The 27,995-nt window shown below is 39.3% G+C and overlaps 2 protein-coding genes across 2 annotated transcripts; one reads left to right on the top strand and one right to left on the bottom strand.

Annotated features, from left to right (window-relative positions):
• Positions 1-702: 702 nt before the first annotated feature.
• LOC122044314 (dirigent protein 22-like) lies at positions 703-20,638 on the bottom strand. Its single transcript, XM_042604819.1, has 2 exons — positions 20,456-20,638; positions 703-1,149 (listed from the first exon to the last, which is right to left on the bottom strand). Exons 1-2 carry the CDS (start codon positions 20,636-20,638, stop codon positions 703-705), a joined length of 630 nt encoding a protein of 209 aa, XP_042460753.1.
• A 5,699-nt stretch (positions 20,639-26,337) lies between these two features.
• LOC122040335 (pterocarpan synthase 1-like) lies at positions 26,338-27,008 on the top strand. Its single transcript, XM_042599659.1, has one exon. It carries the CDS (start codon positions 26,367-26,369, stop codon positions 26,874-26,876), a length of 510 nt encoding a protein of 169 aa, XP_042455593.1. The 5' UTR covers positions 26,338-26,366; the 3' UTR covers positions 26,877-27,008.
• The last annotated feature ends 987 nt before the right edge of the window (positions 27,009-27,995 follow it).

The raw sequence follows: 27,995 nt of genomic DNA, 5'->3' as shown, positions 1-27,995 counted from the left end.
ATATATAAATACTTAATATATAAATATATCCCCTAAACACATTATAATATTCTATAAATATTTAAATTTATTTCATTTTTAATTTTTTTTTTACTAAACATTATAATTCAATTGGGATACCTTAATCCTAGAGGTAAAATCTTAAAAAAAAATTAGCTTGAAAATTATAACCCAATTGAGATGCATGAACTCTAAAATAATATCTTAAAAAAAATATTTTAATTAATTTTTTTAATTCAAAATTTTTTTAAAAAAATCAATATTTCCTTATATATAAATCCTTAATCCATGAATATATCCCCTAAACACATTACAATATTTCATAAATACTTAAATTTATTTCATTTTTAATTTTTCTTTTTACTAAATACTATAACTCAATTGGAAAATCTGAACCCTAGAGATAAAATTTTTAAAAAAAAATAACTTACAAATTATAACTCACTTGAGAAGTATGAATCTTAGGAATAAAATTTTAAAAAATATTTTAATTATTTTTTTAATTCAAAATTTAAAAAATTAAAAAAAAATAATGATAACGTACAGTCATATACTGTACATATCGCACAGTATATATATATATAATCAATCAATCAATCTTATTATTATAATTCTATCGATAATGTAAAAACATACACGTAAGAAATTGAGATCCCAACGACAACACAGCTCACTTTATTGTGATAAAGATAGAGACATAATTTAATGCACGATATAAGCATCGTACTCGGCGATAAGGTGTACTGCCGGACCACCACGAATTAGAAATGTATTAATGGTGTAGCCTCTCGCCATTCGAAATTTTCCGGTGCCACCGATGATGCTGCGCTCGCTGGTTCCCTCTAACGTTGCCCGGCCCACCACCGTGAGAGAGCTACCGTTATACTCTCCTTCTGTAAAGACAAAGTTGAGTAATACGAGCCAAGTCGTCTGTCTAAGCGATACCCCGGGAGCTATGCCTTGGGCCCTCCCAATGAGCTTTGAGTCCACGCTCGAGCCTTCTCGTATTTCGTCGTCGAAGATCCCTATGCTGCCGAAGTCTCCGGGGTTGCTGGTGGTGGAGTTGATGACGGTTATAGAGGTGGCGTTGGGGCTGTTATAGTTCTCGTGGAGGAAGAAATGGAGGTGAGTGGTGATGGAGTCTATCCCCTGAGTTGTTGCGATAAGGAAAAAGAGAAAGAGGAGCAAAGGCTTGAATGAACAATAATAAGCCATATCTATGTGAATATGGAGAAGTAGAGAATTAGAGGATGATTGATATTGGAAAGATATTTTAAGGTATATTTATAACTAAATGAATGCATTGGAAAGATTAAATTTGATGTAATAATTGAAAAGTGCATTCCAATTATCAATAGGGTGGGTATATATATATATATATCCAGAAGTTGAGTCGGACAGAGGCTGGTCGCGCTGTCCTCGATGTTGACGGAAAGTCGTGGAGATGTCTTGTTGACCTGGTACTTAATGGAAAAGTTCCCACGGGCAGATGACGAAGGGTGATGACTAAGACGATGAGGCGAGAGCTCTGCACACACTCAGACAAGCCACTCTCACGTTAGAGGCCAAGAACCAAGGAAAAGGTTCCCGGGACAGACCCTCTGACACTCAAGTCAGGTACTTTTTCTCCAGAAATTCAGTGAAACTAAAGGACGAAAAGTAAAGGATGAATGTGAAAGGATGAGTGAGCGTACCTGCGTAAGGAAGAAAGCTTACCTTTTTATATGGCAGTGAGTACTTCTGGAGTCTGATAAATGTCAGGGAATGTCGGGTGTCAGGATTTGCCTAGCGGTGAATAACACGTGGCATCTTCCTATGGGCTGGAAGAGGGATCGGTGGGCCATGAGCCCTAGACCATTAGCATATTCCCTGACATGCGGTGATTATTCTCTGATAGGTGGTTACGATTCCCTTCCTTGATTGTCGTATAGTGCATGCCCACGTAGCTCCGTTAACCCTGGACTAGGTCCCCGTACCTGTAAACCTTGACCTGTGGACACAGACCTGCGTTCCCTGGCCTGTGTTTGTCGTCCCGTAAATCCAGATCTGTATGTCCAACCATGCATTTGTCATTCGGTAAATCCAGACCTGCGCTTACTGCCCTGCCAATTGAGACCCTCGCTTGACGTTCCTTAAGTCTCGGCCTGTATGCACGGCCCTGCTCCGTATTTTATCTTGTAAGTGTTGGACTCTATGGTGTTTTGATGTGATCAACCAAGTTGGTTAGGTCCTGCTTTGTGTTTGATCCCTGTGTCTGAGTGTGCAGGAGCTTAGGAGCGCAGGAAGTCGAGCAGAAGACGCAGCTAGCGAGAAGGACGGCACGGGAAGGGAGCCGACGGACTCGGTGCGTCCGAAGGACGAAATAGCTGCGGAAGAGTACACCGGTGGGCGAGAAGAATGTGCACGGCGTTCGAGGGACGTTAAGCCGGGGAGGAAGACTGCTCGAGGAAAAGGCCGGGAATTGGGTTCGGGTGAGCCCTATTCCGGTTGGCCACAATCACTCACTGTTGGAGGCACCTCCAAGCTGGTTAAACTGATTGTTCGAGCACAGGATAGAATTCTATCCAATCACCGAGCTGGAGGCGCCTTGAACCTTATTGGAGGCGCCTTAGACCCTCGGATAGACTTTCCAGGATCTATATAAAGGCCCCTGGAGCTAGGAAATAATTGACAACTCAAGCAATCAACTGTGTAGTCTTTCCTTGCAATAGTTCTAAGCTTCCAAAGTGTAAAAGACTTTTCCGCCTTCAGAGAAGGAGATTCTTCAGTGCGCTTTTTCTTATTGCCTTGGATTAACAACCTTCTTGGTTGTAACCAAGTAAATAGCTGAGTCCCTTTTTCGTTTCTTTTAATTTATCTGTTATTATTTTACTATTGCACTTTTGAGTTGAAAGCACGAGGAGGGTATACTTTATTTTTTTCAGGCAATTCACCCCCCTCTTGCCGGCCTCCGCTGCACCAACATTTGGTATCAGAGTCAGACCCGCCTCAGAAGGACTAACCGCCGACTGAAGCACAATGATCAAGACGATGGCCAGAGCGAATATTCATCCCCCAAAGTTTGACAGAGACTTCGTGACGTGGAAACGTCGGATGGAAGTATTTTTCAAGACAAAATTTGATATTTGCTTAATTATGAAATATGGTTATACAGTTCTAAAAGATAAAGAAGAAAACACGTAAAGCAAGAAGGAGCAAGTCGATTTTGTCGCCAACGGAAAGGCAGAGTTCCACCTGCTTAGCGTGCTGCCACCATAAGAGGTAAGTCGAATTGGAAGCTACGACTCCGCGAAAGACCTCTGCGAAAAATTCCTGGAGCTTCACGAAGGTACCTCGGAAGCTAAGCTAGCGAGGTGCAACATCCTCCGGACCCAATTAATGAACATTCAGATGAACAACGACGAGAAGGTAGCGCAACTCCAAGCAAGGATTAAGGAGTTAATTGTTGGTGCAATATTCCCTAGGTCAAGGTTGACCTAGTTGACTGAGCTTGAATTGGGTCAAGCTCGAGTCTTGATGTTTGGGTTTCGATATTTGACAATACATGGAGACAAAACATGGAGATTGCAGGTGCAATTGTTCATGTGATGAGATTGTGAAGGAGAGTCAAGTAGGTCAAAGTTGACTGGATACTTGACTGGAAAATTCTGGTGAGTGAAGCCAGGTGAAAGTCCTAACTGGGAGGTTAGGCAGAAGGAAAATCCTAGTGAGTGAAGCTAGGTGAAAGTCCCGGTGAGTGAAGCTGGGTAGTTGGAAAGTCCTGGTGAGTGAAGCCAGACAGAAGGAAAATCCTAGTGAGTGAAGCTAGGTGAAAGTCCTGGTGAGTGAAGCCAGGCAGAAGGAAAAACCTTAGTGAGTGAAGCTAGGTGAAAGTCCCGGTGAGTGAAGCCGAGCAGTTGGAAAATCCTGGTGAGTGAAGCCAGGTGAAAGACCTAGTGAGTGAAGCTAGGCAGTATGGAAAGTCCTAGTGAGTGGAGCCAGACAAATGAGAAGTCCTGGTGAGTGAAGCCAGGCACAGGAAATCCAGATGGATCAAGTTTTGATCAGACATCTGGTGTTGGGAAACCCAAGTAGGTCAAAGGAATTGACCAGACACTTGGCACGGGAAATCCAGATGGATCAAGGTTGATCGGACACCTGGTGGAGATAAGTCCAAGTGGGTCAAGGATGACCGGACACTTAGCACGAGGAGAAAAGTCCAAGTGGGTCAAAGGGATTGACCAGACACTTGGTGAGGGAGTTCTAGCAGATCAAGGGTGACCGAATGCTAGGCATGATGTACCAACATGTCATGGTTGATCGGATGTTGGTTTAGGGGACTTTGGACTTGTTTTTGGGCAAAAACAAGAGCTGGATCGATCAAACGATCGATTGGCTCATGCCCAATCGATCGGCCAATCAATTAGGAGAGCCCCAGCAACAAGCCTCCTCCCAATCGATTAGTGGATCGATTAGGGAGAAGTGTCACGCGAATAGAAAGCCTCCCAATCGATCAGCCGATCGATTGGGAGCCTCCAATCGATTGGGCGATCGATTGGGAGGTGCGATTTCGCACGATAAGCTTGGATCGATCAGCCAATCGATCCAGGTGATTCCCAAGAGCATAGAGGCGCTCTGGATCGATCGGTCGATCGATCCAAAGCCTCCCCAATCGATTGGGAGCAATCCGATCGATTGGGATTCGACCGTTGGTGTCAATTAAAGTCGTTGTCGAGCTCTTTCTTCGCCAACACTTGCACTGTTCAGCTCCAATCTTCACAGCGATCCTCTAGGGTTTTCTCCAGAGCTCACTGCCCGTTCTTGAAGCTTCTTGGAGCAGCGTTTCCAAGGTCAAGAGGCATCCCAAGCAAGAGGAAGAAGCTAGCTAGGGCTTATTGTACACAATCTTGTAAGATTTACTTGTATTTGCTTCTTCTTCTCTTCTTGTTTGTTGTGTGAGTTTGTAAAGGCTTCTCCGCCTTCGGTAGTTACCGTAAAGGAGTGTTTTCCATAGTGGAGAGTGTTCGTGTGTGTGGATCCTTGGATTAGTCACCTCATCTTGAGGTGGATACCAAGTAAATCCTTTTGTTAGCGTTGTATGTATTGTCTCTTGTATTTCCACTGCATATCTTTGAAGAAACAAGCAACGACAAGCACGAGGAGCGCGCCGAGCTATTCACCCCCCCTCCTTCTAGCTACATATTTGGTCCCAACAAGTGGTATCAGAGCGAGGTTGCTCTTCACCGGAATCATCGCCGGAAAGGGAAAAGAGCTAGAGGGTGAAGAAATTGGAGCAAAATTCTTCAAGTCAGATTTTATCAAGCTCAACTTAAATGGAATTCCAAGACGGACTTGGATTCGATACAAGGGTGCCTCCATCATTTATTTCAACAAGCTTTGATCTTTGGAAATCAAGGATCGAGAATTTCTTGATGATGGAGATAGAGCAATGGTTTGCTCTAATGGAAGGATTTGAAACTTCAACAAATTCAAAAGGCAAAGTTCTCAAGAGGAGCAAGTAGAGCCAAGAATAAATCCAAAGATGTGAGGCCAATGACAAAGTGACCAAGCTTTTGGTCAATTTATTGCCAAGCAACATCTTGGAGCAAATTGGAAATTTTGAAGATGCCCAAAAGCTATGGAGCAAATTGGCAAAGATTCATGAAATCCCCTCTACTGTACCAAACCAAGAAGAATTCAAAGAGGGTGACTCATTGGATCAAGATAAAGAGGAAGAGGACTCCGAGGTTGAGAGATGCTCAACTTCCGAAGAAGAAGTCCAAGAAGCTTCATCTTCAAAGGAATTCAATGAAAAGGGTAAAGAGGGAGCATACTCTTTGTTTCATATAAAAGATGAAGACGAAGAAGCCTCCACCTCTAGGATTGAGGGGGAGCAACCTTTGGTGACGCCGGGTCAAGAAGAAGGAGAAGCTTCTACATCCGGGTCAAATGGAGAAGAAGACGATGTATCCTCCAAAAATCAAGAAACATCAAATGGAGGATCATGTGTCATCCCTACACATGAAGGTATAACTAATTCAATTAAAAATAACAATCACATTGTATGTTTTGAGTGTAGGGAACATGGGCATTATAAGAGCAAGTGCCCCAAGTTGACCAAGAAGAAGGGCCAAGTTGTACTAAAGGGCAAGGAGAAGCCCAAGGAGACCGTCCCCACAACAAAGAAGAGCAAGGAGCACATTGTGTGCTTCTCTTGCAATCAAAAGGGACATTATAGGAGTCAATGTCCCAAGGGGAAGAAAGCGGTCAAGGCTCATGGAGGAAGCACAACTCAAGGGGGAGCCTCTAAGGTAAAAAGACAGGTATCGTTTATTGAGCCTACTCCCTTGAATAACGGTAAAAAGCATGCTAGTTCTAATTTTTATCATTTTAATGCTATTTACCATAAAAATAGAAAGCGTGAGAGCTTTAAAGAAAAACATGTGGCTCTACATGCTAAAACTACCACACCTAGGTTTAGAAAGGTAAATAAAAATCTAGACAAGGAAACTAAGAATTTTAGTTATAGGTCTAGAAATAAAAATGCTCATGAATTCATTGAAAACCCTAAAGCTAAGGACTTAAGGATGGAAAATCAAATCTTGAGGTCAAGACTTGATAAGTTAGAAAAAAACCTAAAAAGGATGGAAAATATCCTAAAAAGGGCAAAATGAGCAAAACCTAGGTTTAGGAGCACAAAAGTCATTCGATGGCCATAGAGGTTTGAGATACAAACCCAAGGCTAAGAAGGATGTAATTTCTTACCATAGGGTTCCATATAGCTATGGAGCCGAGTCTAGGTCTAAGAGTCAAGTCAAAAATACTAGGGAGGTTATCCCTAAGAGTATTTTTGTAACAAATGTGACTAAGACTTCTAAGAAAGTCACAAAGAATGTCACAAGGGAGTTTATTCCTAGGGTTGACCTAGAAAAGGTGATCAAGGCTTCTAAGAAGCCTAACAAGGTCACTAGAAAGGTATCTAGGGAAGTTATCCCTAGTGAATACCTAGAGCATCCAAGGAGCACCAATAGATTTTGTGTTCCTAGGAGCATTTTCTCTACCCCATAAAAGGGTTAGAGAGTGTCAACTCCAATTATAAGGGTAGTTAACCCAACTTTGATGAAGTTGACACTTGGAGAGCATTTTCAAGGTTATTATTAACCTTTAAAAATGATAAGGGGTATATGTTTACTCTTGGGAAGAGTAAAATGTGTCACATTTTGAGAAATTGGATGATATTCTAAGTGACACAAATAGGGAAAATCAAGAGAACTACCAAGTTGGGATTTTGGTATGTTCTTAGGAAATTAAAGGCAATTTATGCCTTAACTTAAAAGTGGCTACTCTTTGAGAGAGTAATTTGTGTCAAATTTTGAGGAATATGCTTAATTTAAATTGGCACAATGTAGGAAAAGGCAAAGAAAATGTCAAAATTGGGTTTTGACATTTTCTTGATGAAATTGGGCAATCTAGGATTTAGCTAAGGTTTTAGAATACTTAGATAGGTAATCTAGGTATATTTCATTAATGCTAAAACTTGTCATACTTTGTTTGTCCATCATATGTCATGACATTATGTTTATTTTTGCATTCATATTTTATTATGAAAACCACAAAAATACCATGTCATGACATACATATATCATGTAGTTATAGGATATTTTCTTTTGAAAATTATTTCTTTTTGATGTATGCCATAACATTATCATGCATTAATTTATTTTATGCAAACTAAGGACAAATGACATTCATTAACATGTAACATCCTCGGTGGATGTTCATCATCTCAAAATGCCTAGATAAATATGCATGATCCCTAGAATAGGGCAAAACCAAAGTTTACATCTCACTAAGAACTATAAGGTGACTTGTATGTGGTTTCATACACATTAAATACAAGTGAGATGTTAGGATGATGAACAAAACTCAAGATGTTGATTTAGTGCATTCTTTTGAGTTTTAGGTTCATCAAAACACATAGTTATGTGTTTTCCAATCATTGGGAAAGCTAATGTACAAGTCATGTGTGAGCCCAAAGAACATGGTTGGATATTGGTTTTGAAAATCATTTAAAAATATTTTTAGAAAACCTTGATGAAGACTATCTTTTGATAGTACTCATCATTGAAAAGTTAGACACAAACTAGAAGAAAATACTAAAGTTTTTACAAGTTTTCTAGTTTGTGTCAATCTTGGAAAATATGAAGTGTTTTCTTAGAAAACTATTTTTCCTTGATAGTATATGCCCTAAATAATGTCTACATGAATTTTCATAATTTTTCAAATCTTGTAGAATTTTTGGGGAGTTTCTGAAATTGACTGAAAGTGAATTTCAGCAATTTCAGAGCTTCAATCGATCACCCGATCGATTGAAGTGCCTCAATCGATCGAGTGATCGATTGAGAAGGCATCTCTCATGAGCAGAAGCTCGCTGGATCGATCCACGCAGTCTGAATCGATCAGTGGATCGATTCAGCAGGGTTCAATCGATTGGAACCCAACTCCAATCGATTGAGAATGCTGATTTTGGCTGGGAAAGCCTGATTTCAGCATTTTGAACCATCTTTAATCTAGGTAACCATTCCTAACCCCTCAAAAATATATTTGTATACATTTAGGGGGAGTTTTCATGATGGAAACACGGATGGATTGGTCCAGGAAGACTAAGTAGAGGTTTAGGTTGAGGTTTGGTTTTAATATTGAATTCTTGAACCTCAAAACTTCTAAATTTGGGTTTCCTAAAGGTTTAGGGATTCCAAGTCATTGTTGGTGCAATGACAGAAGTTACGTGCATATCTTTAGGGGGAGTTACTCTTTAAGGACATGAAAATCTATTTTTCTTACACCTTGAAAGGTGGTTAACCTTTTTTAGTGAAAATGCTCAAAGTTGGGCATTTGAATCTAATGAAGAGTGGATATCTTCATTATTCATGTGATGTATGCTCACGGTTGAGTATTTGATGACAATGAAGAGTATGAGACCTTCATTTGATTCGTGTGTGAATATACCAAGGGGTATATGCTCAAGGATGAGCGTTGAGAATAATGAAGAGTATGGGATCTTCATTATTGTGTTGTGAACAACGAGTGAAGTTGTCAACAACGTTGAGTAACTCTTCAGGGGGAGAGTTTTTGATGTGTGCCAATAGGGGGAGAATGTGTGGTTAAGTTAGGCCTTCATTACCTAAAGAAGGAGTTTGTCCTCTAGAAAAGGAGGAGAATGAAGGAAACCATCATTCTCATATTGGCATGAAGGAAGTCGAGGCTATGGGATTAGCCTAACTTACAAGTGGTATTGTCAAACATCAAAAAGGGGGAGATTGTTGGTGCAATATTCCCTAGGTCAGCGTTGACCTGGTTGACTGAGCTTGAATTGGGTCAATCTCGAGTCTTGATGTTTGGATTTTGATGTTTGACGATACATGGAAACAAAACATGGAGATTACAGGTGTAATTGTTCATGTGGTGAGATTGTGAAGGAGAGTCAAGTAGGTCAAGGTTGACTGGATACTTGACTAAAAAATTCTATTGAGTGAAGCCAGGTAAAAGTCCTAACTGGGAGGTTAGGCAGAAGGAAAATCCAAGTGAGTGAAGCTAGGTGAAAGTCCCTGTGAGTGAAGCCAGGCAGCTGGAAAGTCCTGGTGAGTGAAGCCAGGCAGAAGGAAAATCCTAGTGAGTGAAGCTAGGTGAAAGTCCTGGTGAGTGAAGCCTGGCAGAAGGAAAAACCCTAGTGAGTGAAGCTAGGTGAAAGTCCCGGTGAGTGAAGCAGCTGGAAAATCCTGGTGAGTGAAGCCAGGTGAAAGATCTAGTGAGTGAAGCTAGGCAGTATGGAAAGTCCTGGTGAGTGAAGCCAGACAAATGAGAAGTCCTGATGAGTGAAGCCAGGCACAGGAAATCCAGATGGATCAAGTTTTGATCAGACATCTGGTGTTGGGTGTTGGTGCAGCGGAGACCGGCAAGAGGGGGTGAATTGCTGAAAATAAAAAACAAACTATTCCCTCCTCGGATTTCAACTCAGAATTTAAATCAGCAATAAAATAACATCAACTAAATTAATGAAACAGAAAAAGAAATAGGAACAGAAAAGACTCAGGGATTTAACCTGGTTACAACCAAGGAGGTTGTTAATCCAGGACAGTAGAAAAGAGCGCAGTAAGAAAAATCTCCTTCTCTGAAGGCGGAGAAGTCTTTTACACTTTTGAAGCTCACTAGTTGCTTAGGAATTGCTTACAGATTGATTGCTTGAGTTGTTATTGAATTCCTAGCTCCAGGGGCCTTTATATAGGCCTTGGAAATCTTATCCCGAGAGTCCAAGGCGCCTCCAACAGGGTTCAAGGCGCCTCCAACTCAATCTGCGGATAAAACTTTATCCGCAACGCAAACGGCCAAACTGGCCTGTTCAAGGCGCCTTAAACAATCCATTCAAGGCGCCTTCAATGTGTTTAAGGCGCCTTCAAGGTTCCTGCTACAGTAATTTCTGTTACAGTAACTTCCAGCCTCTTTTGACTCCTTTTCTTCTTCACTTTGTCTTCCGAAGCTCCGTTTGTTTGGGTGATTTCGGCCAACCGAAATAGGGCTCACCCGAACCCAATTTTCGGCCTTCCTCGAGCAGCCTTCCGTCCTGGCTTAACGTCCCTCGAACGCCGCGCACGCTCTTCACGCCCATCGGAGTACTTTTCCGCAGCTCTCTCGTCCTTCGGACGTACCGAGCCCGTCGACTCCTTTCCCGTGCCGTCCTTCTCGCTAGCTGCGTCTTCCGCTCGACTTCCTGTGTTCCTAAGCTCCTGCACACTCAGACACAGGGATCAAACACAACAGGACCTAACCAACTTGGTTGATCACATCAAAACTACCACGGGGTCCAACAATCTCCCCCTTTTTGATGTGCATCAACCCAAGTTCAAGTTAGGGTTAAAATAGACATAAAAAGTAATTTTAAAGAAAAATTACTAAACTAAAAAGTTAAGTATAATTTTTGCAATTAGTAAAATTTCAACAAAAAATAGAAAAAGAAATTTAAATTTTAAATTTTTTCTAACTCCCCCTAAACTTGTACTTTTCTCTCCCCCTTTGATCACAGCAAAAACGGGGTTAATAAAAATAGAGAGAATTATCCAACAATATGTTAGGTAAAATAAATGGTTCAAAAATATTCCAAGTAAGAATGAAATTTTGAAAAATTTTCTAGCTAAAATTTTGCAAGTCAAAAAGTTTCCACAAAAAAATTTTCAAGTTAAAAAATTTTCCAAAAAATTTTAGTAAAATGAATTTTTAATTTTTTAGAAGAATATTTTTAAAAAAATTCTAAGTTAAATTACTTTTTAGAATTATAGAAAAGGCTTTTAACTTAGACGAAAATAATAATTTTTTTTTATTATTATTATTAAAACAAAATTCATTCTCAAGTTATTGTCATTTCTCTAACCTTATTATGATATCTAAATTTCCACTTTAGTTTATCATAATTTTTTAGATTTAAGGAAAATAATATTAAGTATGCGAAAAATTGTTTTGACAAAATAATTGATGAAAGATCTTTTGATAATTCGTTCGACAAATTATTTTGTAACTCACAAGAATCTTTTGGCAATGTTTTTAGTTTCAGAAATTCTTTCAACAAAATAGTTGGTAAAAAATATTTCGATGGTGTTTTTAATTGGAAATATTCGTTCGACAAAATTTTTTCTAATCCAGAAAATTCTTTCGAAGATTTAATTTTTAATTCGTAAAAATTTTCAGGTACCTTCTCGATTAATGTAATTAATTGTTCAGAAGGTGGAGACCATACCTGACTTACCTTGTCAGCTGTTGATTCTCCCCCTGTCGAGTTGCTTTCTTCCGAAGTCTCTTCCCCTTCATCGATGCTCATCTGGGATGAGCTTTCTGTGGCTTCAGGATGGAATTCGGCTGTTGGGGCTGTTGCGGCATTTACCTTGGATTCGGACTCTTCATAGATCTTTAAGAACTTTTCCCAAAGTTCTTTTGCGCTATTGTACTCTCCGATTTTGTCGAGATCTTCATTTGGTATTGTAGTTAGAAGATGAAATTCAACCCGTGCATTTGTCATCGACTCATCACGTTGCTTCTCGTTCCAGAGGTATTTCTCGAGCTCTTCTCCGTTTAATTTCTTTGGTGCTTCATAACCAGATTTCATTATTAAATAAATACCAAAATCAAACTTAAGGTATACCTCCATTTTTTGCTTCCATGAAGCAAACTCCCCCTCGAATGCAGGTGGGTAGTCACTGGCTCTGGCCATCGTCTAGATCTTCGTGCTCCAGTCGGCGGTTAGTCCTTCTGAGGCGGTCCGGCTCTGATACCACTTGTTGGTGCAGCGGAGACCGGCAAGAGGGGGGTGAATTGCTGAAAATAAAAACAAACTATACCCTCCTCGGATTTCAACTCAGAATTTAAATCAGCAATAAAATAACAGCAACTAAATTAATAAAACAGAAAAAGAAATAGGAACAGAAAAGACTCAGGGATTTAACCTGGTTACAACCAAGGAGGTTGTTAATCCAGGACAGTAGAAAAGAGCACAGTAAGAAAAATCTCCTTCTCTGAAGGCGGAGAAGTCTTTTACACTTTTGAAGCTCACTAGTTGCTTAGGAATTGCTTACAGATTGATTGCTTGAGTTGTTATTGAATTCCTACCTCCAGGGGCCTTTATATAGGCCTTGGAAATCTTATCCCGAGAGTCCAAGGTGCCTCCAACAGGGTTCAAGGCGCCTCCAACTCAGTCTGCAGATAAAGCTTTATCCGCAGCGCAAACGGTCAAACTGGCCTGCTCAAGGCGCCTTAAACAATCCATTCAAGGCGCCTTCAAGGTTCCTGCTACAGTAATTTCTACTACAGTAACTTCCAGCCTCTTTTGACTCCTTTTCTTCTTCACTTTGTCTTCCGAAGCTCCGTTTGTTTGGGTGATTTCGGCCAACCGAAATAGGGCTCACCCGAACCTAATTTTCGGCCTTCCTCGAGCAGCCTTCCGTCCCGGCTTAACGTCCCTCGAACGCCGCGCACGCTCTTCACGCCCATCGGAGTACTTTTCCGCAGCTCTCTCGTCCTTTGGACGCACCGAGCTCGTCGGCTCCCTTCCTGTGCCGTCCTTCTCGCTAGCTGCGTCTTCCGCTCGACTTCCTGTGTTCTTAAGCTCCTGCACACTCAGACACAAGGATCAAACACAGCAGGACCTAACCAACTTGGTTGATCACATCAAAACTACCACGGGGTCCAACAATGGGAAGCCCAAGTAGGTCAAAGGGATTGACCGGATACTTGGCACGGGAAATCCAGGTGGATCAAGGTTGATCAGACACCTGGTGGAGATAAGTCCAAGTGGGTCAAGGATGACCGGACACTTGGCACGAGGAGAAAAGTCCAAGTGGGTCAAAAGGATTGGCCAGACACTTGGTGAGGGAGTTCTAGCAAATCAAGGGTGACCGGATGCTAGGCATGATGTACCAACATGTCATGGTTGACCGGATGTTGGTTTATGGGACTTTGGACTTATTTTTGGGCAAAAACAAGAGCTGGATCGATCAGCCGATCGATTGGCTCATGCCCAATCGATCGCCGATCGATTAGGAGAGTCTCCGCAACAAGCCTCCTCCCAATCGATCAGTGGATCGATTAAGGAGAAGTGTCGCGTGAATAGAAAGCCTCCCAATCGATCAGCCGATCGATTGGGAGCCTCCAATCGATCGGGCGATCGATTGGGAGGTGCGATTTCGCACGATAAGCCTTGGATCGATCAGCCGATCGATCCAGGCAATTCCCAAGAGCACAGAGGCGCTCTGGATCGATCGGTCGATCAATCCAAAGCCTCCCCAATCGATTGGGAGCAATCCAATCGATTGGGATTCGACCGTTGATGTCGATTAAAGCCGTTGTAGAGCTTTTTCTTCGCCAACACTTGCACTGTTCAGCTCCAATCTTCACAGCAATCCTCTAGGGATTTTCTCCAGAGTTCACCGCCAGTTCTTGAAGCTTCTTGGAGCAGCGTTTCCAAGGTCAAGAGGCATCCCAAGCAAGAGGAAGATGCTAGCTAGGGCTTATTGTACACAATCTTGTAAGATTTACTTGTATTTGCTTCTTCTTCTCTTCTTGTTTGTTGTGTGAGTTTGTAAAGGCTTCTCCGTCTTCGGTAGTTACCGTAAAGGAGTATTTTCCATAGTGGAGAGTGTTCGTGTGTGTGGATCCTTGGATTAGTCACCTCATCTTGAGGTGGATACCAAGTAAATCCTTTTGTTAGCGTTGTATGTATTGTCTTTTGTATTTCTGCTGCATATCTTTGAAGAAACAAGCAACAACAAGCACGAGGAGCGCGCCGAGCTATTCCCCCCCCCCCCCCCCCCCCTCTAGCTACATATTTGGTGCCAACATTAATAACTCAACTAAGCAACCTTGGAGAAGAAGTAACGAACCGGAACTCAATCTGGTACGCTCTAAACGCCTTCCCAAGAACTCCAGAATGGGCGTCCTTAGTAGATGCGTACTACATCTCTAAGAACTTCGAGGTAAGTACTTTAGAAAATTTATTTTCAACTTTTGAACTTCATGAATCTCGAGTTGCAGAACCCAATGGAGTAGTGACGACTAGTCAGAACATTGCCCTAAAGGCAAGATCAAATGATTCTGACTCCGAATCCTCGATCGACGAACACAAAGCTGCATTAATGGTAAGACGATTTAATAAGTTTTTTTAAATCTAACAAATTTTGATCGCAGTCGAGCAAACATCAGCAAAGAAAAAGAACGGTTTGTTGTTATAATTGCAACGAAGAAGGGCACATAAAAGATGACTGCCCAAAATTAAAGAAAAAGAAGAAAGAGGAGGAAAAGACAAAGTACAAGAAACCATAATCCTTCAAGCATAAGAACCTGAAGGCCACTTGGTCAGATTCGTCTTCTTCCGAATTAGACATCGAAGCCTTCTCTGGGTTAGCACTAATGGCTAACCATCAGCTGGAAAAAGAATCAAGCTCAAAAATGAGCATAGATGCAGGGGGAGGAACTTTAGACGAAGAAACCGACGATGAAGGGGGAGCATCACCAAGTCAGGTAAGTAAGGTACGTGCTCTAACCCCTACTCAGTCATTTAAATTTATTAAGTCTCTTTCTAAAAACTTATTCAAATTAGAAAAAGAAAATGCTGAATTGAAATTGAATCTAGTAAAAGCATGTCCACTAGAAATGTATGATAATCTAAAACTAGAAAATGAAAAATTAAAAGTTGAAATTGAGAAATTGAAGAATAATAATGTATGCTTAAATAAATTTTCAAAATCAAAATTAAGAATTTATGGAAAATTAAATTAGTATATTAGAAAACATTAGGGACAACTTAGGAAAGTCCCCAGAAATTATGTACCCCCTAAATTTTTGAATAACCCAGTAGGAAGGAATCTATATTGGATTCCAAAATCCTTGCTAGATTAAAAAAATTTTTAAGGCTTTTAGAAGAAAAATTAAACGTTAAAATTTCTTTATGAAGCTTTGTCTAAGGAAGTGGTTGTTGCTCCAATAACCAAGAAGGTCTAGTGCCTCGCCATGACCTGGAAGCTGAAATATTGAAATAAAATATTTAATTAACTTTCTGAAAAAAAAAATATTAAACTAGAATTAAATAATGCTTTGAAAGTTTTTTCAAACATTTTTAGAAAATTCTAAAAATTGTTGACTTAGAAATTATTTTAAAAAATTCTAAAAAATTAAGTTTACTTAGAAATTTTTTTGGAAAATTCTAAAGATTAATTTAGACTTAGAAATTATTTTGAAAAATTCTAAAAATTCAGTTTATTTGGAAAATTTTTTTCTAAAAATTCATTTTTGCTTAGATATTTTTTGAAAAATTCATCTTGCTCATAAATTTTTCTAACTTAAAATTTGCTAAATATTTTTTTTTAAAATCATATTCTCTTACTATTACCCCATTTTTGTTGTGATCAAAGGGGGAGAGAGAAGTACAAAATATTTTTGAAAAATTCTGGTTAACTCTTAATTAAGTAGTTGTAATTTTATTTATTGCAAACTTATGCTTAACATCTTAGTTTAGTAATTTTATTTAAAAATTACTACTTGCCTATTTTAACCCTAACTTGAACTTGGGTTGATGCACATCAAAAAGGGAGAGATTGTTGGACCCGGTGATGTTTTGATGTGATCAACCAAGTTGGTTAGGTCCTGCTTTGTGTTTGATCCCTGTGTCTGAGTGTGCAGGAGCTTAGGAGCGCAGGAAGTTGAGCGGAAGACGCGGCTAGCGAAAAGGACGGCACGGGAAGGGAGCCGACGGGCTCGGTGCGTCCGAAGGACGAAAGAGCTGCGGAAGAGTACATCGGTGGGCGAGAAGAACGTGTGCGGCGTTCGAGGGACGTTAAGCCGGGGAGGAAGACTGCTCGAGGAAAAGGTCGGGAATTGAGTTCGGGTGAGCCCTATTCCGGTTCGCCGCAATCACCCAAGTTATCGGAGCATCAGAAGCTGAAACAAAGTCAAAAGGAGCTAAAGAGCAAGTTGTAGGCGTCTTAAAGGAAGTGCTGGAGGCGCTTGCGCAGTCCTCCACATTGGAGGCACCTTCAACAAGTGTTGAAGGTGCTTTCAACAATGGAGGCACCTTCAACAATGTTGGAGGCACCTCCAAGCTGGTCAAACTGACTGTTCGAGCATAGGATAGAATTCTATCCAATCACCGAGCTGGAGGCGCCTTGAATCTTATTGGAGGCGCCTTGGACCCTCGGGATAGACTTTCCAGGAGCTATATAAAGGCCCCTGGAGCTAGGAAATAATTGACAACTCAAGCAATCAACTGTGTAGTCTTTCCTTGCAATAGTTCTAAGCTTCCAAAGTGTAAAAGGCTTCTCCGCCTTCAGAGAAGGAGATTCTTCAATGCGTTTTTTCTTACTGCCTTGGATTAACAACCTTCTTGGTTGTAACCAAGTAAATACCTGACTCCCTTTTTTGTTTCTGTTAATTTATCTATTATTATTTTACTACTGCACTTTTGAGTTGAAAGCACGAAGAGGGTATACTTTATTTTTTCAGGCAATTCACCCCCCTCTTGCCGACCTCCGCTGCATCAACAGTAAGTCCTGAACTATATGTCCTGGTCCACATATCCTGTTCTGCATGTCTTATCCTGTAAGTCCTGACCTGTAAGCATCAGTCCGCCTTGTTGGAGTGTATACTGAAAGCCTAAACTTTGTAAACATTCATTATGAATAAAGAATCACATTTGGTCAAATTTTCTACATTTAGTTGTAGTTGTTCAATTAATTTATATTGTAGATAATATAGTATGTGGTGTCACATACAGAAGATGATATTACCAGTACCTTATAAATTATAAACAGTAACTCACGACCAAAATGGAAAGGAACAAACCATTAGAAGGTCGTAGTGTAATTAGGTATCAGTTTATCTTGACTGTATAATTACACTAGTACACTCAGAGTGTATTGAGTAGGACCATTTGAGGTCGTTTCTTTTATACTGACTTTATAAAGAAACAAAGACCTCGGTTATTATGGAAGTGTGTGCTCTTAATCCTAATATAATAACAAGCACATATATTTGATATTTATTTCTTTAATTTATCAATGGGTGAGATTTAGTTCGATAAATCAATAAGCCCGATAAATTGGGAAATGATATCACTTATAGTGTGTGTTGTTGATTATAGAAGGAAACTGTGTCCTAGAGATACTAGGTTGATAATGTCCTCAAGAGGAGCTTATAAGGATTGTCATGTTAAACCCTGCAGGTGGACTTAGTCCGACATGACGATAAGGTTGAGTGGTACTACTCTTGGACTAAGATATTAATTAAATGAGTTGTCAGTAACTCACTTAATTAGTGGACATTTGATATCTTAAACACAGGGAGACTAACACACTCATAATAAGAAGGAGCCCAAAATGTAATTTGGGATTGGTGCGGTAGTTCAATAATAGTTCTCTAGTGGAATGAATTATTATTGATAAAATTAAGTTGTGTGTTCGGGGCGAACACGGGATGCTTAATTTTATCGGGAGACCAAAACCAATTCCTCCTCTCGGTCCCTATCGTAACCTCTTATTTATAGAGTTCTATACCCACCTATACCCACCTTCTATACCCACCCAATAGGGGTCGGCCAAGCTAGCTTGGGAACAAGCTCGTTCCTGCCTAGGTATAAGATTGGGTGGCCGGCCCTAGCTTGAACCCAAGCTAGTGGGGGCCGGCCAAATTGAATTAAAAAAGAAATTTAATTTTAATTTTTATTATGTGGAAGATATAATTTATTAAAGAGAATTAAAATTAAAATATCTCTCTTGTAAAAGATCTACAAAAGATTAAAGAAAGAGATTAGATCTCTTTCCTTATTTGTAGATTGGTGAGATATTTTATTTTCTCTTTAAAAATTATTCACATGTTGTAAAATTAAAATTATAGAAATTCCCTTTTTATCAACCATGAAGAGATTTGAAGAGAAATTTTATTTTTTAAAATTTCAAGAAACAAATTAGGAAGTTTTAATTGTTGATTGAAACTTGTCCAATTTTGTTTTCATTGATGTGGCCGGCCACTTGATTTTAATTGGAGAAATTTTATTTTATTTTTCTCAATTAAATCATGTCAAGGAAATTAAGGAAATTTTATTGTAATTAAATTTCCTAATTTGCCTAGGCCAAGGAATATAAAAGAAGGGGTGAGGGTGCCTTCAAGAGACACAACCTCTATTATTTTCTCTTCCTCTTTGTTCCTTGGTGTGGCCGGCCATCATCTTCATCCTTTCCCTCTCTTCCTCTTGTGGTGGCCGAACATCTCTATTCCCTTGGAGCTCTTGTGGTGGCCGGATACTACTTGGAGAAGAAGAAGAAGAAGGAGAGAAAGCTAGCATCTCTTGGAGCTTGGTTAGTATTTTGGTTTTTCTCCTTGGTGAAGTTTTTCCTTTGTGGCCGAACCTTGCTTGGAGGAGAAGAAGGTGGTTGGTGGTTTCTCATCTTAGTAGATCGTTGCCCACACAACGTCCGAGGTTAGAAGAGGAATACGGTAGAAGATCAAGAGGTTTTTCTACAAGGTATAACTAGTAATTTTTATTTCCGCATCATGCTAGTTATTTGTGGAAATAATACCAAATACAAGAGGCTTACGTTCTAGAATTTCGAATATGTTTTTTCGATGCTGTGTTCTTTTGTTTTTTCTTTTCCTTGTGATTTGATTGTTCTCTTTGATTAACCTAAAGTTATTTTAGGAAATTAAATATTAGCTTTCTATAAAAGGTTTTGTCTAGTCGGTGGTGGTTGTTCCCATATCCAAGAAGGCCATGTGCCTTGCCACGTCAGTACTGGGAACCAATTATGGAAATTAATATTTAATGGAATTAATAACTTAAGGAGACTTGGGTCGAACGTGTAAAGTTCCGCAGGAGATCCAAGTCAAAACCTAAAAGAACAAATAGATTAAGTTTTGGATCAAACGTGTTAAGTTCCGCAGGCGATCCAAAATTTAATTTAAAAGAACACATGGTAGCTAGGAAAAGGTTCAGACCTTTGTACAAAATTTTTGTACAGTGGAACCTATAGGTTTTCCGAGTAGCAACCAACACGCCTATCCTATCCGCATATCCTGTTCTGCATATCTTATCCTGTAAGTCCTGACCTGTAAGCCTCTGTCTGCTATCCTGAACTGCACGTCCTTATCTGCATATCCTGTTTTGCATGTCTTATCTTATAAGTCCCGACCTGTAAGCCTCAATCTACCTATCCTGTCCGCATATCCTGTTTTGCATATCTTATCCTGTAAGTCCTGGCCTGTAAGTCTCAGTCTACCTATCCTTAACTGTACGTCCTACCTTCTGAATTCCTACTTGTTATGTAGGTCTGACCCTTGACTGCCATGTAATATTGACTTTTGATCACCACGTAGGCTGGACCTTTGATCGCCACGTAGGCTTGACTTCTGACCTCCACGTGGGCTTGACTTCTGACCGCCCCATGGGCTTGACTTCTGACCGCCATGTGGGCTTGCCTTCTGACCGTCACGTGGGCTTGACTTTAGACCACGTCAGCTATCTGACCCCTCTATCCTGCACCGTATCACAAGTCTCCCCCTCAAGTCTAGTCGAAAGAGGCTCTAGTCCGACTGACTAGACTCATGTCCCGTTCTTACCTTACCTTGCCTTTGTGTCTCTTTGAATGCTAGCTCTTTTCCCAATATTCCACTCAGAATCCATCACCCTCCGTAAATAATAGGTGGGACTTTACTGCACACACGTCCATTTTCCAATCCTCGATCATGCTACTTTTCCATAAATGCCACACTATTTCCCACACATCTTCACACGCTCCGAGATTCACTCTTCACATTCCCTCTCTAAAAAAGGGTCGCGTATACTGCCGCCTTCACTTTTTTCTGGCTACCTTCCTCTCTGCTCATGGAATCAGATGAGATATCTCCTCTGCGCTACCAGCTCACTCATTTGACCCAGTTGTTAACTCACCAAGATGAGGCATTGCTTGAGATGATGATTCGAGGCGTGGGACGGCTCTTTGGAAACTTTAGGCAACTTTCGCGGTCGGGAGGCGGTAGTTTGCTTCTCGGAGGCCGCCCGTCTCTTGGCTTCCTTGAATAGTTCATACTCTCCAGCGGTCATGGTTACGTTGATTCGACCAGAGTCCTCCATCTTCACGTTCCAGAATAGGTAGATGTGTTCTCATAGACGACGCCAAATTTGATCCAGTCCGAAAGTTGAGTTGGACAGAGGCTAGCCGCGCTATCCTTGATGATGACGGAAAGTCGTGGAGACGCCTTGTTGACCTGGTACTTATCGGAAAGGTTCCCACGGGCGAATGACGGGGGGTGATGACTAAGACGATGAGGCGAGAGCTCTGCACACACTCAGACAAGCCATCCTCACGTTAGAGGCCAAGAACCAAGGAAAAAGTCCCCGGGGTAGGTCATCCGATGCTCAAGTCAGGTACTTTTTCCCCAGAAGTATAGTGAAACCAAAGGACGAAAGGTAAAGGATGAATGTGAAAGGATGAGTGAGTGTACCTGCGTAAGGGAGAAAGCCTCCCTTTTTATATGGCAGTGAGTACTTCTGAAGTCTGACAAGTGTTAGGGAATGTTGGGTGTCAGGATTTACCTGATGGTGAATGACACGTGGCATCTTCCTATGGGTTGGAGGAGGGATCAGTGGGCCATGAGCCCTAGACCGTTAGCATATTCCCTGACATGCGATGATTATTCTCTGATAGGTGGTTACGATTCCCTGACTTGATTGTCGTATAGTGCATGCCCACCCAGGTCCGTTAACCTTGAACTAGGTCCCCGTACCTGCAAACCTTGACCTGTGGGCACATACCTGCGTTCCCTAGCCTGTGTTTGTCTCCCCGTAAATCCATATCTATATGTCCAACCCTGCATTTGTCATTCGGTAAATCCAGACCTGCGCTTACCGCCCTTCTAATCGAGACTCTCGCTTGTCGTTCCTTAAGTCTTGGCCTGTATGCACGGCCCTGCTCCGTATTTTATCTTATAAGTCTTGAACTATATGTCCTGGTCCACATATCCTATTCTGCATGTCTTATCATGTAAGTCCTGACCAGTAAGCATCAGTTCGCTTATCTTATCCGCATATCCTGTTCTGCATATCTTATCATGTAAGTCCTGACCTGTAAGCCTCAGTCCGCCTATCCTGAACTACACGTCCTGATCCGCATATCATGTTCTGCATGTCTTATCCTGTAAGTCCTGACCTGTAAGCCACAGTTCGCCTATCTTGTCTGCATATCCTGTTCTGCATATCTTATCCTGTAAGTCCTAACTTGTAAGCCTAAGTCCGCATATCCTGAACTGTACGTCCTACCTTCTGAGTTCCTACTTGTCATGTAGGTCTGACCCCTGACTGCTATGTAATCTTGACTTTTGATCACCACGTAGGCTGGACCTTTGACCGCCACGTAGGCTTGACTTCTAACCTCCACGTGGGTTTGACTTCTGACCGGCCTGTGGGCTTGACTTCTGACCGCCACGTGGGCTTGACTTCCGACCACGTCAACTATCCGACCCCTCTATCCTGTACCGTATCAATATATATAGAGAAGATATCCTGCGGTATGCATCTGTACGAATCGGTGAGGTGGATCGATCCAGTGATTGAAGCTACTAAAATTTTAACGCGCGTCGCATCAAATCGCACGGATGCGTGTGTATATATATATAAAATTGAAATGTGGTGATGGAGTCTCGTCTGAGTTGTTGCGAAAAGGAAAAAATACTGTGCTATTAACTTTTAAAGGTGAAGTAGTTGCTAATGTTGTAGTAATTATTATATAATAGTTGCTATACGTTGTAATAGTCTTTGTATAATAACTGCTATAATGTATAACAGTGTTATTGTGTAGCTATTATATTGAAGCAGTTACTACACCATTGTAGCAGCTACTGTACCGTTAAAGCGGCTACAATACCGTTGTAGCAACTTCTACACTGTTGTAGCAGTTTCTGTACCGTTATAGCAACTTCTGCACCGTTGTAGAAGCTACTATACTGTGGTAGCAACTTCTGTACCTTCGTAGCAGCTTCTGCACCGTTGTAATAGCCTTTGTACCGTTGTAGCAGCTACTGCATACTAACTGTTACAACGATGTATTATCATTATCACAATAATTTTTGCATGTAATAATAAAAGAGAAAAGATATAATTTAATTTTAATTCAAAAAGAAAGAGAAAAAAATTATTACATACAGATAAAAGAAAGATTAAAAAAAATAAATTTTTATCATATTAAATAATCCATATTAAATTTCGCTCAGGTCATGCATAAAATATAATTTAATAAATTAAATCTCTATATATAACTGAATGAATGCATTGGAAAGATTAAATTTGATGATTAAATTGGATGTAATAATTATTAAAAAAAAGGTACATTCCAACAATCAATCACGTCAAATATTAAATTTGAAGCAATAATTGAAAAGGACATTTCAACCATCATTTTCGTCTATTAAATTGTACATCTAACTGAATGTTGGATTGATTAAATTTAATACAGTATTATTGAAAAGTACAATCCAACTATCAATCATGTCAAATATTAAAATTGAAACACTGAAAAGTACATTCCAACAATTATTTACGTCTATTAAATTATATATATATATATATTATTTTTTAAATTTTGAATTAAAAATAATTAAATTATTTTTTAAAAAAAAATTATGTCTAGTATTTATGTTTCCTAATTAAGTTATAATTTTTAAACTATAGTTTTTAAGATTTTAGTTCAGACTTCACAATTGAATTATAGTATTTAATAAAAAAAATGATAATTTACTAAAAGACATACTTAGATTTTTGAATTTACAGACATATTTAGATTTTTGAATTTACCAAAAGAAGCATACTACTTTAGCATTTACCAAATGGTGCATCATTTTATAGAAGTATTCCTATTCTACCCTTCTGATAAATTTAATTGATTTGATTTTTCTTTTCTTTGTCATTTCTCTCTCTTCTCTTTTCTACTATGCATGTAATGTATCTTCCTTTTTATCTTCTATTTGTTTTTCTTTTTTTTTTTCAATTTTTTTCTCAAACATGTTATAAGAGATCAACCTCACGTTGGGCCTAATATCTCTCTATATCAGACCCACATTTCCTATTCTACCCTCCTGATAAATTTAATTGATTTACTTTTTCTTTTCTTTGTCATTTCTCTCTCTTCTCTTTCCTACTATGCATGCAACGTATCTTCCTTTTTATCTTCTCTTTATTTTTTTTTTCAATTTTTTTCTCAAACATGTTATAAGAGATCAACCTCACGTTGGACCTAATATCTCTCCATATCAGACCCAATGTGGGTCTAATATGGAGAGATATCAGACCTAACAACAGAGAAAAAAAATAAAAAAGAAAAAAAAAGAGAGATTTAGATATTTCAACACCTCTGGTCCACTACTAGAAATGCCGAAAAGAACAAGGAAGAGCATATTTGAACTCCTTACAATTTTAGAAATTTACAGGATCTGAAATGATTGCAATCTGAGATCTCTAAGTCGATCGGTGGATTTTGACTGAAACTCACTGATGGACCTAGAGAGCTCCGATTGCACCCATTTCAGTTCCTGTGGATTCCTAAAATTGTAAGGAGTCCAAATATGCTCTCCATTATTATTTTTAGCATTCCTAGTGGTGGACCAAAGGTTTTGAAAACCCTAAATCTGCCGTTCTTTTTTTTCTTTTTTTTATTAGGCCTGATATGAAGAGATATCAGGCCCACGTTGGGCTTGATATCTCTTCATATCAGGCCCAATGTGGGCATGATATCTCCCCATATCAGACCCAACGTGGGTCTAATATTGGAGATATCAGGTCTAATAACAAAAATAATAAAAATAAATAAATAAATAAAGATTTAGGTTTTTCAAACCCTCTAGTCCACCACTAGGAATGCCAAAAATAATAATAAAGAGCATATTTGGACTCCTTGCAATTTTAGAAATCCACAGGAACTGAAATGAGTGTAATCAGAGCTCTCTAGGTCCACCAATGGGTTTCGGTCAAAACCCATTGATGGACCTAGAGAGCTCCGATTGCACCCATTTCAGTTTCTATAGATTTCTAATATTGCAAGGAGTTAAAATATGTTTTTCATTATTATTTTCGACATTCCTAGTGGTGGATCAGAGGTTTTGAAAAAACTAAATCTCTCTTTTTTTTTTTTTTTTTTGTGTTTTCCCTGTTGTTAGGCCTGATATCTCTCCATATTAGGCCCACATTGGGCCTGATATGAAGAGATATTAGGCCCAACGTGGGTTTGATCTCTTATAACATGTTTGAGAAAAAAATTGAAAAAGAAACAAAGAGAAGATAATAAAGAAGAAGGAAAGAGAAGATACGTTGTATGCATAATAGGAAAGAGAAGAGAGAGAAATGACAAAGAAAAGAAAAAGGAAATCAATTAAATTTGTCAAGAGGGTAGAATAGGAAGACCACTTAAAAAGGTGTGTCATTTGGTAAATGTTAAAGTAGTATGCTTCTTTTAGTAAATTCAAAAACCTAAGTACGTCTTTTGGTAAATTGCCGAAAAAGAAAAATTAAAAATAAATAAATTTAAATATTTACGGAGAATTGTAATATGTTTAGGGGATATATTAATATATTAGGGATTTATATAAGGAAATATTAATTTTTTAAAATTTTAAAATCTAAAAAAAAGAATACATTTTTAAATTTATTTATTTTATTTTTTAATTTTTTTAAAAAAAAAATAATTAAAAAATTAATTAAAATATTTTTTTAAGATTTTATTTCTAGGGGGCAATGCTGACGCACTGTAGCAGTACAGTAGTAGTACTGTAGCAGCAATGTAGTGGTACGGTTGTGACACTGTAGCAGTACTATAGCAGCCGACCGGTTACTGTAGCAGTCGACTGGAACACTGTAGCAGTCGACTGGTACACTGTAGCAATCGACTGGTTGCCGACCGTTGGGTAACGGTCGACTTCACTTAAAGGACTAGTCGACTGGTGCATACACCAGTCGACTGGTAGTGGAAAAATAACTTAGTGTTTTCCTCTCGAATTCTATTTAATAGAGCTCGGGGTGCTTGGGCATAGTTGACGAAATAGAGGTGGTGAACCCCTATTAGTAGTCTTCCAAAGCCTCCAAGCTCTTCTTGTGATCTAAGAGTGTTTGGATCAAGGTTGTGGTGAGGTTTCTCCACCGAGAAGGAGGTTTGAGCTAGCCGGAGGTTTCCAGGAAGTCATCCACCGACGGATTGAGATCGTCCACCTTACGGACAGCCGTGAAGTAGGAGTCCTAATCTATGAACCACGTAAACGCCTTATGTTACGGTTTGTTTTTGGTTTATTGTCTTTCCTTATTATTTATAGGGTTAAGTTTTCTTCTTGTTAGTTTGTATTTTGTTTTTCGCTGCGCGCGTACTAACAACTAATGTTCAAAACTATTTTTTTTTTGTATTTTACCTCAAAATACTCCTCCAATATCAATCATCTATTATTGATTATACTATAACCCAAAGCCTAGACCCTAGAGATAAAATCTAAAAAAAAATAATTTTGATAATATAACTGAAAGCCTGAACCCTAAATAGCTTTGATACTATAACCCAAAGCATAAACCCTATAGATAAAATCTAAAAAAAAATAGCTTTGATACTATAACCCAAAACCTGAACCCTAAAAATAAAATTTTTTTAAAAAATAATTTAATTATTTATTGTAATTCAAAATTAAAAAAAAAAAACTAAAACCTGATATCCTCTGCGCGCGTACAGTCACGCACTGTACGGACACGGGATATCAGTATATTTTATATATATATATATATATATATATATATATATGCTATCTATCGTCTGCTATATTATTCAGAAATAGATATGGCTTATTCATGTTCATTCAAGCCTTTGCTACTCTTTCTCCTTTTCTTCATCGCTACCTCTCAGGCTAGAGACTCCATCACCACTCACCTCCATTTCTTTCTCCACGAGAACTATATCAGCCCCAACGCCACCTCTATAACCGTCGTCAACTCCACCAACAACAACCCCGGCGGCTTCGGCAGGATCTGGATCTTCGACTATGAACTACGAGAAGGCTCGAGCGCCAACTCGAAGCTCATTGGGAGGGCCCAAGGCATGGCTCCCGAGGTGTCGCTTGGCCAGAGGGCTTGGTCCGTACTGATCGACTTCGTCTTCACAGACGGAGAGTATAACGGTAGCTCGCTCACGGCGGCGGGCCGGGCGACGTTCGGGGGACCCATCGAGCGCAGCATCATCGGCGGCACCGGAAATTTTCGAATGGCGAGGGGCTACACCATCAATACATTGCAATATGGTGATTTGGCAGGACACGTTATCGCCGAGTATGATGCTTATGTCGTGCATTAATTAATAAGAGTGTGTTGCTGTGGTTGCGATCCCAGTTTCTTAATTATGAACTAGCATGTTTACATGCGTAGTCGCCGACTACGATGCTTATATCGTGCATTAATTAATAAGAGTGTGTTGTTGTGGATGCCATCTCAATTTCTTAATTATGAGCTGGCATGTTTACATTATCGATCGAATTATTAATAATAAGATGCTTGGATTAATAATAAGTATTCTCTTATATATATGCAGCATTTATGATATTATTTATTTTAGATTTAAACTTTCATAGATTTTTTTTTATAGAGTCGGTCTAAAAGTCTAATACTAATATAAATAATTTTCATCTTTTTAAACCTCTGTATATTTTAGAGTCGGTTTAAAAGTCTATCACGTTTGACCTGCTCTTGGTCTCCTATCAACTTCGTGTAAGGTCACCTCACATGACATCCGGCTTAGATCATGACTTTAATACTGTTTGTTGAGACCAAAAGAATTGATATATCTCCATAATGATATGATATTATCTACTTTAAATTTAAATCCTCATGAATTTATTTTTAAATTCTATCAAAAAAAAAAAATGTTATACCAATGAAATGAAATGAAATGAAGTTATTTTTCATCTTTTGAAATTTATAATTTTTTTTTTTTTATGTATTTTCAGTGAGCCTTGGATGGTATTCCTAACCCTTATAAAGTTATTTATTTTTTAATAAATATAAAAATAAAGAGGAATATAATTAATCCACATTGAACGCTTCTTATCATGAATCCATTTCATTTAATAATTAGCAAAAAGAAAAAAATTGTATCAATGCATCATAGTAAAGACGAGGGTAGATCCTCTGTACTACTTTCTACGGTACAAGGGATGATCCTTAAGCATCTATTGAGGAATACATAACCCTCATTTATAAAGTAAGCGGGGGCCATTCATTCCTATTAATGCATATCTAGGGGTCATTATTTTTAACCGTAGAAAATGATCCAGAGGATCCGGACTCCGCAAAGGCTCCGCCGAACTTCCTTTAAAACACTATATGGGACCAGCGCACGGGCCAGAGTAACCCCAAATGTTCAACTGTGACGTCATGATTGACCTTCCACGTACGCGGTTCAATCATTTTTGTTTAC

Source organism: Zingiber officinale, chromosome 2A (assembly GCF_018446385.1).
Source record: "Zingiber officinale cultivar Zhangliang chromosome 2A, Zo_v1.1, whole genome shotgun sequence".
Lineage (NCBI taxonomy): Eukaryota > Viridiplantae > Streptophyta > Magnoliopsida > Zingiberales > Zingiberaceae > Zingiber > Zingiber officinale.
Note: the sequence above shows the minus strand (reverse complement) of the source record. Positions and strands in the feature narration are given on the sequence as shown.

Bases quoted from the DNA above. Each gene is read 5' to 3' on its own strand.
- LOC122044314 (XM_042604819.1), bottom strand. From the start codon at position 20,638: ATGGAGGACTCTGGTCGAATCAACGTAACCATGACCGCTGGAGAGTAT. The intron at 1,150-20,455 runs GTGAGTTAACAA...GCAACAACTCAG, and splicing joins TCAAGCAATGCCTCATCTTG to GGGATAGACTCCATCACCAC.
- LOC122040335 (XM_042599659.1), top strand. From the start codon at position 26,367: ATGGCTTATTCATGTTCATTCAAGCCTTTGCTACTCTTTCTCCTTTTC.